Genomic DNA, 12,602 nt, shown 5'->3' on the forward strand with positions numbered 1-12,602 from the left:
CTACGAGAAACTATCCACTGCTAGTCTGCTACACAGACCACGCTGCTCTCACTTACTTTTCCACCATTTGATTAAAAAATCATCAAGGATTTCGATTATTTACACTCACATCCCCCCCTCTAATCAAGTGTCCGTTTGGTATTGGTTTATAAGTCAGTTTTTTTGCTTTTAACTTTTAAATAGAGCATTTTAAAATTTTACTTTTAGCAAACTTTCAGCTAAAAAAAAAAACTAAATAAGATGTTCCTACATTTGAAATAAGAGAAGCATCACATCCTTTAATGAGTTTGTCTCGTAGGAACATATTTTCAAATGTTTTTTTTTTTAATAATCAAAATATTTTCAGGTGTTTAATGTGACATAAAATTTTTTTAAGTATAAACCACCAAAACTAGTGCCATCTAGTTATCATTAGTGACCCTAGCCACCATATCAATGGCTCAAACTGTCAGGCTAGCAACACCACAGCAACATATTAAGGTGGGGGGAGTGTTACTTAGTGTTTTTTTTCACCAAAGCTTTTGTTGGTATAACATTTTACAAAGAATTTTATGGTTAATCCAAAATGTTTTTAGTTTGACTAGGGGTGACAATTTGTGTTCATGTGTTGGGTTTGTATTGTATCGACTTATAAGTATTCGACTATATGGGTCAATATTAATCTGACATATTTATTAAACGGGTCAAGATTTCTCAACCCTAACTCGACCCATTTATTAAACTGGTTAGTTGTGTCGATATATTTATCAGATTTTATCAAAACGAAAAAAATCTAAAAAACCAAAAAAATAAATATTTTTAATATAAAATTCAAAACTAATGAGTAATTTTATCACAAATAATCATTCAAAACTAAAACATATCTCAATATCATAAATAATCAATTATAATATGTCAAAGAAAATAAATCACAACAACTAATAAGTTTATATACCTAAGCTTGAAAGGTATATTAGTAAAATGTTATTTAATTAAATAGGTCAAACAAGTTCTATAGATTGGATACTAACTTAACTCGTTTATTAAATGGGACAGTCATGTCAGCTAGAATATGACACTAATTTATTAAGTCTCAACCCGTAACTTGTTAATTTCGTGCTGTGTAGTGTTAGATTCACGAGTCGTATCCAATTTTGCCACCCTTAAGTTTGACTAACATTTTACAATAAAACAAACATCTTGAAATGCTACAAAAATATTTTTCGTAAAATACAAATTATTTACACTGGTCTCTTTTGATAGATTGAAAAAAAGGTTTTAAAGCTTTTTGAATTTCTTTTTTAACCCTTCATTTTTAATATTTAAGAGCTATCAATGAAAACAATTTGTATTTTAGAGAAAGTAAGTTTCTTATTCCAAACCAAAAAGAAAAGTGAGTATGATAAAAAAGAGTTTGGTTTACTTTCAGTACTTTTTTAATTGGACATGCCATTTTGTTTTAAATATACAATGGTTAGTGGTAGTGAGTTTTAATCTCAATATTTTATCTAGGGGTCCGGTTAATGTGTGCTCTTAAGACACACATTAAGCCATCTATTTTTGGAAACATTTTTTCGGGAATTGAAAAAACTGTCAATATTTTTTCAATTTTTGAGAAATTTTTTTCCAAAAATGGTTAATTATTGTGCCCTTTGGGACACACATTAGCAAAATCCTTTATTTAGTTAGTAGATGATGTGACAATTTCTCATTAAAACACAAGAAAATTCTTTTTAAAAAGTTGGTAAGCCAAACCCAATGGAAAAAAATATCCGAGCTAGGTCAATGCAAAATTGTTCTCGAGAAATCGTTCACTAGTTACTACTCACCCACCCACCAGTCCACCACTACCAGAATTAGAAAGTCCACAAAGAGTCGAACTGATGTGTGGAATCGGTTGGCGTAGAAATCGGAGTACTGTGGTGTGAGAAGCAGGAGATTGTGGCACAGTTGAGCTTAGATAGTCGCCAGAGTAGACTGTAAATATAAAAGAAGTCTTTTAAGACCAATCCTAGACTTCAATCCTATCTATCTACCTGTCTGTCATACATTGCTTTCGATTTTCTTGCTCTTTTGCCAAACACGCCAAATTTTCTCGCTGATTTTCCCGCACTTTCTCGCCCTCTGAAACTTTTACCAAAAGGGAAAACTTTTAAAGGAAATATCTCAGTAAGTGTTCCTGTTATTTGTTATTGGTCTCTAGTTCAAGTTTGTTTTTTTTGTTTTTTTTTTGAGTTTAGGGTTTTGGAAGTTCAAATTTGGGGGAATTTGTGGAATCTGAGCTGAATTCGAAGGGTATTGTAGATCTGTGTTGGGGAACTGGTGTGTTCTTTTTGTGTTTTGTGTGTGTGTGTGTGTGTGAGTGGAGTGTTGGTTAGGGTTTTTTTTTTTTTTTTTTTTTTTTTGTGAGTCTGGCTGTAAATTTGGGGGTTTTTACATGTGGAAATTTGTTTTTTGGAAGTGAAATTTGTTGTGCTTTTTGGTGTATTGCAGATCTAGGAGGCTAGGGGTTTTAGAAGAGTGGGTATCAATGCAGACTAGGTTAATGGAGAGGACTAATTCCATGAGAGGGAAGAGGAGTTTAGATGGTGGTGGAGGTGGAGGAGACGACGAGCAGCCGGAGCGGAAGCGGCCTGCTCTTGCTAGGTAAATTCTTGAGTTCTTGAGTGTGAATTGCTTTTTATCTTGTTTGTTAATTTTTTCTGGAAAATGTAAATTGTACAAAAATTAATATGGGTCTAGTTGAACTAGTACACACATGGGGTCTCCAACTGAAGAGTTTAGTAGGTAAGATGACTACTTGGTTATGAGAGAACAGTCAATAGCTGTTACTTCAGTAGCTCTAGAACTTGGTGTGAGCTTGCCTTTATAAATGGAAAGTTGATAACTGATAACTGCCTTTAAAACCTGTTTTGAGAAACTTACCAATAAAAAATGGGTTGCCTTGTTGGTAGGAATATTGAAATTTCCTCTAAAAGTGGCCTATGTCATCACCAAATGCGCAACTGCCACAAGTCAGTAATTTTGTTTGGGTGTTGTTTAAAGGGTAGGGAATTTTTCCTTTCTAAACCTGGCTAGCCATGAGTGATGCTATCTTAATAATATGTGTAGCAAAAATCTTAATTTCTAAGGTCTATCACATGATACTAGTATTTGTGCGCTAGTGCTAATGTAACTTTTTTCTTATTCTATTCTCTTTATTTAATGTTGCTTAGTATGTGCATTCTGTTTGATTTAAAATCATATATGTCATGCAGTGTAATTGTTGAGGCCCTGAAGGTGGACAGTTTGCAAAAGCTCTGCTCGTCTTTGGAACCTATTCTTCGTAGAGTTGTAAGACTTAAGGCTTCTACTCTCAGTTTTCATACAAACTAGTTTTTCTTCTGACGAGTTTGGGCTGGCTATTAATTAATGCTTCATCACTTTGATTTACCTAGTACAGAATATCTGCTTTAAACACCATAGGTCAACGTGCTTATCTATCCTTCTTTTATTTCCTTTTGAGTCTGATCCTTTGTGGTTGCCATCTTTCTTTTAGTGTAAAATGTCCTGACACTATTTTGATCTCTAAGAATAACCCAAGTATCTGTAGAGCATGGAAGGAAAATGGTAGATCAAGTGTAGATTCTAGTCCATATGTGTGGAGCACAGGAGGGAAATAGTCAAGTTGGCTACTTCATTATGCCTAATGTTTGAAGTGGTTGTATTGTTGGCTGTCTAATGCTTTTACTTATTCTCCTTCTCATTTGGAGTTGTTTGGATAGGCTGACTTGAGACTTTAGCCTTTAGGTTATTGGTTGTGTGTTTTGGATTAATCTCCTCTCTGTAGTCTTTCAATGGAGTTTTGCTTATCAACTGAATGAAAATTTTCTTCCTTTGGTTTGTTTACATATTTTGACCCATTAAATCATGTTATCCAGTGAATCGGTCTAACTTCAAAAATTTAGGTTAAATAGTTGTGCTGAAATTCATCACTTAAAGTTCCCTTCCTCTCTTTATGTATAATTTGTTAGTCAGATATTTGTGTAATTTGCATTTTTTTAATGAATACGAATAATTTATTAAAAAAGAGCTAGTTGGATTGTACAGGGTGTGTATCAACTACTAACTATCTTAAATAATTACAATATGAGGGGAAGTGAATGGTCTATACTCGAGATTAAATCTCTCCTTCTTCATTCTTTGCTAGATTGGAGAACTGCTTTTAATTCTCTTCCCTGTTCTAATTTATTATATTTTTTTTGGAGTTTTGTAATTTGAGAGATTGAAGTACTGCTACTAAAGTACACATCTTGTGTCCCTGGGTATTCTTTTATTTTTTTATTTTTTTATTAATGAACTTTCGTTAATTATATAAAAAAAAATTACAATATGAACGTTCTAAGAAAGATTCAGTTGGGAGATTGCCTAAGGCATTCATCCATTCATACAAAGATTGTAACAATACAAGTTCAATAACATTATATGATTTTCTGCAACATCAAAGGTCCTGTTATTCCTTTCTTGCCATATAGTCCATAAAATACATAGAGGAGAAGCCTACCAAACTTTTTCGCTCATGTGCTTATGAAACCTTCCTTACCAACATGCCAACATTTGAGCTACTGTCTTTGGCATGATCCAACCAAGATACTCCAAAAAAAGAAACACAAGGGACCGCAAATCTCTACCCACAAACAATTAAGCAAGAGGTACTTGACCATCTTTCTACTATTCTTACACAGACAGCACCAATCCAAAATCAGTGAGTGTCATCTTCATAAATTATCACAGTCAATATCTTATCTGGAGCTGCTGTCCAAGTGAAAGGAGAAACCTAAAGAGGCACCTTGGCTACCCAAATGCTTAGCTAAGGAAAGGAAACTCACCTTGAACCCCTTAAGGCTTCATAATGCAATTTAACATTAAACTTTCCACTCTTAGTTAAGCTCCAAGATAACAGATCCTCACCCAGGATAGAAGGGAGACTAGAGTATAATAATAATAATAATAATAAAAACAAAAACTCCATTGACTCCAGCTCCAATCTTGAACTTGTCTCATAACCTGATGATTCCAATGCCTTGTACCGCTATCCACCATCTCTCCTAAAACATGAAGGATAGTGATTTTCTTATGAACAAACAATTTTTCCCTGCATAAAAGATTATAATTACATTGGTTGTGATTTGTATATGGTGTATGTTCCTTCTCACTAATTCAGTGCAATTGATACTTAACAGGTCAGTGAAGAAGTGGAACGTGCTTTGGCAAAGTTAGGCCCTGCTAGACTCAATGGAAGGTTTGAAATATTCTTGATGATTCTTTTGGAAGTTGATTTAATTTCATGTGATTGCCTTCCTTCCCCCCCCCCCCCCCCCCCCCCCCGGCGAATCTTACTTGGGTATGTTTTAGTTTTATAATTGTCTATGGTCAATTTTACATATTTTCTTGAAACATAATTAAGCTTTAAATGTGAAACAGTTGAATTGCACAGCATCTTTTTTGTGTTGGGGGGGTGGGGTGGGGGGGGGGGGGGGGTGGAATCGTTAGAATGGTTAACTTGTTGAATGTTTTTCTACAACTGAAAAAAAGATAGGGCAAAGAAAGATGATTTTTTTGAATTATATTATAGCTTAGGTAAGAAACATACCAGCTTTAGATGATTGACTGATGTACTGAGGAACAAAGTTGTTATAAAGAAAAACCATAAAATTGGTTGCAACGTGCATGAACAATCTCATGTATATAAAAGTCACTGTTATCAAGTTTGGATGACATTTCTTTGCACATTTGTGTAGTTCTGATTGCATACATGTGTGATGTGCCATCAATAATAAGTATACCATTTCAATATTGGGCCACATAATGGTCCTTGGACTTTAAAATACAAGCTGATGTGGGTGTTCAAAAGCTCACTTAAGTTGATCCTTGTAACATCTGAACTCAAGGACCAGGAATAACATTGCCTTGCCTTTGAGAAGTTGTAGGGTTGAAATAAAATGCCAGGAAAATTGTTGGATGGTTTTCTTTTGTTCACTATAAATGATTTATCCCAAAAAAAAAGTTTGTTTCTTTATCTTCCTTATTTGATGCTATGGCTCTATCCAAGTTTGTTGGTTTAGTTTATTAATAGCTTCTATGGCTACGCTATTATATTCAGAGAATTATGCCTTTATCGGTAGCTTCTATTTCTGACCTATTTTCTCTGATCCAATAGTATCCCATCTACATGGAAAATATTGGATAGTTTGGTCTTTGGGTAATATCAACCTCCTATTCAGTCTTTATTTTTGATTTCTAACTTCAGTGGTCCCCTATTTTTTCATTATTCTGCTTGCATAAACTTTTTGTTTTACATCTGTGGTTGTGGTAAATTCTTCATGCTTTTGGTTTCAGGTCTTCCCCAAAACGAATTGAAGGTCCAGATGGACGAAACTTGCAGCTGCACTTTAGGTCCAGATTGTCTCTTCCTCTCTTCACAGGAGGGAAAGTAGAAGGCGAGCAGGGTGCTGCAATCCATGTTGTTTTGATTGATGCAAGCACTGGCGTTGTTGTGACATCTGGACCTGAAGCCTCTGTCAAACTAGACGTTGTTGTGCTTGAAGGTGATTTTAATAATGAGGATGATGAAGACTGGACTCAAGAAGAGTTCGAAAGCCATGTGGTGAAAGAGCGTGAAGGTAAGAGGCCTTTGTTGACTGGAGACCTACAATTGACGCTCAAGGAAGGGGTAGGGACGTTGGGGGAGCTCACGTTTACGGATAACTCAAGTTGGATAAGGAGCAGGAAGTTCCGGCTTGGCTTGAAGGTTGCCACTGGATTTTGTGAGGGCATACACATACGTGAAGCAAAGACAGAAGCTTTTACTGTTAAAGATCACAGAGGGGAATGTATGCTCGTAATCTGTCATTTCAATTCTTCCTTTTCCTGTTTCTCTTCGATTGTTGTTGATTCCTCAATTTTCCCTGGACAGTGTACAAGAAACACTATCCCCCTACATTAAATGATGAAGTATGGAGATTAGAGAAAATTGGCAAGGATGGGTCATTCCACAAGAGGCTAAACCAGGCAGGAATATTCTCGGTTGAAGAGTTTCTTCGGCTTGTGGTCCGAGATCAGCAAAAACTTCGGACTGTATGTTTGGGTTTTTTTCTCGAATTAAAATAGCATGCTTTCTAGCTGTGCGCTGATATTTTATGTGTTTTTGTAGATCCTTGGAAGTGGAATGTCAAATAAAATGTGGGAAGCTCTCTTAGAGCATGCAAAGACCTGTGTCCTGAGTGGGAAGTTTTTTGTTTACTATCATGATGATACAAGAAATACTGGTGCTGTTTTTAACAACATCTATGAACTGAGTGGCCTTATTAATGGGGAGCAATATTTTTCTGCCGATTCTCTTTCTGACAGCCAGAAGGTGGGTATGATATGTGTGATATGCTTTATTTCTGTAATTAATCCTGCCATAGGTTGCATTTATACTAGTGGTGCCATAGTAGCTTTAGCTGCCTCTCTCTCTCACACACACACACACACACACACACACACACACCCCTTTTCCTCCTTTCTATTGGTTAATTATACAAGCACTTAATCCATTACCTCACCCTCAACCCCATTCCTAGAAGGCATGGAGATGCCATTTGAGCTAGAGCTCATCGTCAAGTTTTGCTTACCTTCTACAAATCTGCTCTCAAAACATTGTGGCATTGGTACTCATAAAACCTATATGTGAGGTATCTACTCTAAGAAATCAAATCCTTCTCTGCTGTAATTCCTTTGTGTTATTGGCCAGATTCAATGATTTTATGTTTTCTAATGAATAAAGTCAACATAAACAGATCTTTAATCACTGATTTTTCCCTTTTTGGGCTGATTATAATGATTACATGCCTCATTTTCTGTCAATATGGTGCTTTTTGTGTCAAAGTTCTTTTACTTCAATTCTATTTTGGGCTTTTGATTTTTTTAGCCTCTATAGTACATTGCCAGTGTACTTGGAGTGGCTTTGGTTAATATAAGTTTTTACATTACTTATCAAAAAAAAGAAAATAAAGATATTTATAAAAAAAGAGAGTTTATTTTACTTTGACAGGTTGTGTTAGAATGATAGTCAACAATTAACTTATTACTTCAACGATTAAACTTCCCCCACAGCAAATAATCTTCCTCTTCCCCTTGGTCTTCACTGTATGGTCTTCCTGTTCAGGAAAGTTTGAAGTATGTTCCCTCAAATTAATCTCTCATTTAGTTCCCCAGTTGTACAAGGAAATGAAGAAAATAATTGATCATCAGCCAACTTTGTTTGGCAACTAAGAAACCCCATAAATTTTGTAAATCTCTCCAAATATTTTTTTTATACCATTTTAAAGAAGGTTGCAGGAGTTGGATCAACTCAGTTCTGTTATTTGTTGGCCTTTTATGCTGATGCCTTAATAAATCTCTTCGTTTATGCTGAACACCCCTCATTCTAGTTTAAGACTTGCTGTGCAGAAATCAGTAGAAAGAAAAAAAAAAAAAAAAAAATTTACAAAAGACAAAAAGGACGGACAATGACATCATATGCTGAGAAGCCATGTAAGTTGACATGAGCAGCATGAGATACTGAGATGTAATTGTGATATTCACTACAAATAAAGATATGCATAAGAGAGCGCCCATGACATCCAATCTAGTGGCATATCGCCCCCATTTATTAGGTTCAATCCGGGTTTTGAATCCCCTCACCTTCATTTAGTTCCCCCCCCACCACCAACCAAAAAAAAAAAACACCAACCAACTTGACTGGGCCATACATAATTTTCTTTGACTAGTCCATTATGAATACAATAAACTACTTATCAAAAAAGAAACAAAGAATTGTGTATTAGTTTTAAGTATAGGTCATTTAATCTAATGAGACATTGCACTCTAACATTGCTGGCCATGTTTATAAACATGTTGGTATATGTAATTTTTAAAATTATTGGCATTTGAATACCATTGAGTTTCGAACATTGCAGGATGTTTGAGTTTTCTCTGGTAAAGCTAATCATCAAGGTGTCGCTTTTGTAATTGCAGGTGTATTTGGATACATTGGTGAAGAAAGCTTATGAGCATTGGGAACAAGTTGTAGAATATGATGGCAAGTCACTTATGAGCTTCAAGGAGAATAAGAAGTCCAGTACATTGCGGAATGACCAAAACATGGGGATAGTTGATTACTCTAATGCATTAAATCATCAACTGCCACTACCACGCTTGCCAGTTCCTTTGGAGCAACCTCCACTGGATTCTGGCTTACCTGTTGGAGGTAAGAGTTGGTGGTTACATTAAATCATAGGTTATTTGGAAATAAGTGTGTGGCCTTTGTTTTTGCCTCTTTTTCTGGCTGGGTGGGAGTTCAGTGAAGGATGGGAGGTGGGGTTGAGATAATTAGCTTTACCATACCGAATTAATGTTATACAAAAGTCAATCAGCACAGTTTTGATTGTATCCCCACTTCATAGGATTTGACTTAGAAAAATGAAATATATCTCTTGTGAATACAGATAAGCTGAATTGGTAGTAAGTAGTAACCTATAATTTGTGGTTAGTCTGTTTCTTACACTTCGGAAAATTTCTTGGAGAAGTCTTGCACTTCTTTTCAATGTTTTGGCACATTTCTTCCATTTCTGTCTGTTAGACACATAATTAAGTAAGATGGCTGCAAATAATTGGCGCCTACCTAACAAATTAGCACTTTCTTGTACCATTTGTAAGTTAGGTTGTAGTTGGGTCTGTAGGTGATGCTAATTTTTTGTTTTGTTGATCTCTCTCTCTCTCTCTCTCTCACACACACACACACACACACACACACACACAGACCCTACTATATATACTCACAAATGTGTGCATTATTTCACATGTTGCCACCCAATAGAGATGGTCTTTGGCTGAAGATGATGCTTGGTCTACATTAATTGCTCTGTTATGATTTTCATTTTTATTCTGTTACTGTTTTGTGAGCTTCAGGGTATAATGATAACCTGGCAACAAGGTATTCAACACAGCCGCAGATTGTAAATTCAAATTCTCGTAGCCAATTTGATAGCACTTCTTTTGTACCACATGACCATATGATCACCAATTCTCACCAGCCCCAAAGCACAAGAAATAATAACAGTGCTGTTGGGCTGGCCCTTGGTCCCTCACAACCATCTACATCAGGACTTCAGAATATCAACTCTACACTTACACCAGCTACTCTTAATCCTTTTGATGAGTGGTCACAAAACCGGGACAAGGGAGTTGAAGACTTCTTTTCTGAGGAAGAGATTCGCATCAGAAGTCATGAGATGCTTGAGAATGAGGATATGCAGCACTTGCTCCGACTCTTCAGTATGGGAGGTCATGCCTCCATTAATGTGCCGGAGGATGCGTATCAGTTCACACCATACGTGCAATCACCAATGCCAAGCTTTGATGAGGATCGTGGCCGATCTGGAAAAGCTGTTGTGGGTTGGCTGAAGATAAAGGCGGCTATGAGGTGGGGCTTCTTTATCAGGAAGAAAGCAGCTGAGAAGCGGGCTCAGCTTGTTGAGTTAGATGATGAATAGATGTTGCCCAGAGATTGCAATTAGGTTTTCTCCTCTAACCTTTGCACTAGTTTACTATGAAAATCATGCAAACTCTTCATGGTTGGTAGCAACTCCTTGAGGTTCGCTTCTGGGACTGCCTGAAATCATTGGTTTCGTAAGTCTTGAGGATCACTGATGTTGTTTGAGTATTTAGACAGCAGGGGTTTCTCCTCTTGTACAGTTTGCCTGTACAGTTGTTTCTGTTGATTACCCATCTTTCTATTAAGATGCTTCTCTTATCACCACTGTTGGTTTTCTGAATGATATATATATGCGTTTTGGGGTTCTAAGGGGGTAAATGTGCTTTTCAATTGATGGCCCCTTTGATGTTGTTGACTGATTGGGGGAACATTTTTAATATTTATGACTTTAATTTGTTGTTTCAATCATTTTGTGTACAAGGATGATGTCTTCTAATATCTTGTTAGCTGTTTCTATATTTTGATAAGTTCTTTGAGCTAATTTTTTTTTTATCTTGTCCCTACTTAAGATTAAAAAGTTCAATGTCATCGACTCATCGTTACGGTTAACAATCTTATTTATTGACATGAATGATATTTCTGCCCTACTATTTGATGGTTTGTCCTTTGTAGTACTCTAAAATTGAGCGATGTTGTTGAAAGTAACTCTTTTCTTTGGTGGGTTCATGTCAAGTTCAGTGCTTTGATTCTAGTTCTTACGTTTATTTATTTATTTTTTCTCGTATTGCTCCCCAAAATTTTCCATTGCACGACCACACAGGTAGAAGACCCCACTCTCCTCCTTTTTCAGTGCTTTGTTTTTCATGGAAGTCGAATATGTACACACTACACTGCCACCAATTAGAGAAATCTTTCTGAAATTCCGTTCATCCTTTGCTGGGAATTGAATTTGACAAAGGAAAAGGTGGTGCTTGAATACGACACAGCCAGTTGTATTTTACGGTTTATTTATTAAATTAAAAACTATAGTTTAAAAGTTTTATATTAATTCCCGAAGTTTAAGATTGTTATAAATTTCTCAAAAAAAAAAAAAAAAGATTGTTATAAATTTCAGTAGATTCTTTAGTTTCTCTAGTTTCAATTTAAATTCTAAACTCTTAAAACCTTATTATCAATTTAATCTCTCACTCAAACCAGAAAATCAAATCCAAATACTGGGGATTTGAAGTGATACAAGTTTGAAATTGCATGATGCGATTAAAAATAAAAGTATAAAACTATAAACCTTAGTTAATTTGTTAGTCTTAAACTTTAAGGTTTAATTATAAAGAAAAAGTTAAATATTTTTTGGAACTATTAGAGTTTAATTTGAAACAATTCAAAAGATATATGGTTTAAGATGTAATCTATACTACTATTTAAGAGGCTTTTCCTTTTAGGATTCTTAATTTTTTAGTTCAAAAATGTTCTTACATCCTTATGTTTAAATGGAGATAAAACTAAAGGACAATCTGGTAAAAATACAAATATAACTTCTACTAAAACATTGCTTAAAAAATAGGACAATTTTCCTGTTAATTTTCAAATTGTTTTCTCCATTTATAAATTAGATTTTCAAAATAAAAATTATATATATATATATATATATATATATATATATAAAATAAAAATACTTTTTTTTGCTTAAAAAAGAAAGCCTCATTGTACGCACGAAGAGCATGTAATGAAACTAGTTTTTTTATTAATTATGCTTAAGACTTTAAACGATCACTTCTATACTTTTTCAGAAGTGATACGATTTATATATAAATATATATATATATCTTGGGTATGTATATTTCATTCACAAATTAACGAGGATTTAATGCGAAATGTGTTTGATGATCTTCCAACAAATCTATCTTATCTGACAGAAGATGAATATGTCATCACCACCCCTTCCTTAAAATGAGGCACCGAAAGGGTGAAATATAATGGCTCTGTTCATCATTTTTTTGAGAGTCGTATGCTTTTAAAAATACTGATGATTACGTCCACATTCCACAATATACATTCTAAAACTGAAAAAGCTGACAAAATCCATTATCCCTTTGTCTTACTTAGTTATTAGCGTTTCATACTCATT

At 35.0% G+C, this 12,602-nt stretch overlaps 1 protein-coding gene across 1 annotated transcript; it reads left to right on the forward strand.

The window, feature by feature from the left end:
- Positions 1–1,980: 1,980 nt before the first annotated feature.
- On the forward strand, positions 1,981–11,004 carry LOC126715781 (calmodulin-binding protein 60 B). Its single transcript, XM_050416571.1, has 9 exons — positions 1,981–2,148; positions 2,473–2,625; positions 3,237–3,312; positions 5,202–5,260; positions 6,358–6,851; positions 6,935–7,095; positions 7,172–7,375; positions 9,019–9,250; positions 9,952–11,004. Exons 2-9 carry the CDS (start codon positions 2,510–2,512, stop codon positions 10,533–10,535), a joined length of 1,926 nt encoding a protein of 641 aa, XP_050272528.1. The 5' UTR covers positions 1,981–2,148; positions 2,473–2,509; the 3' UTR covers positions 10,536–11,004.
- Positions 11,005–12,602: the final 1,598 nt, after the last annotated feature.

This window comes from Quercus robur, chromosome 2 (assembly GCF_932294415.1).
Source record: "Quercus robur chromosome 2, dhQueRobu3.1, whole genome shotgun sequence".
Taxonomy (NCBI): Eukaryota; Viridiplantae; Streptophyta; class Magnoliopsida; order Fagales; family Fagaceae; genus Quercus; species Quercus robur.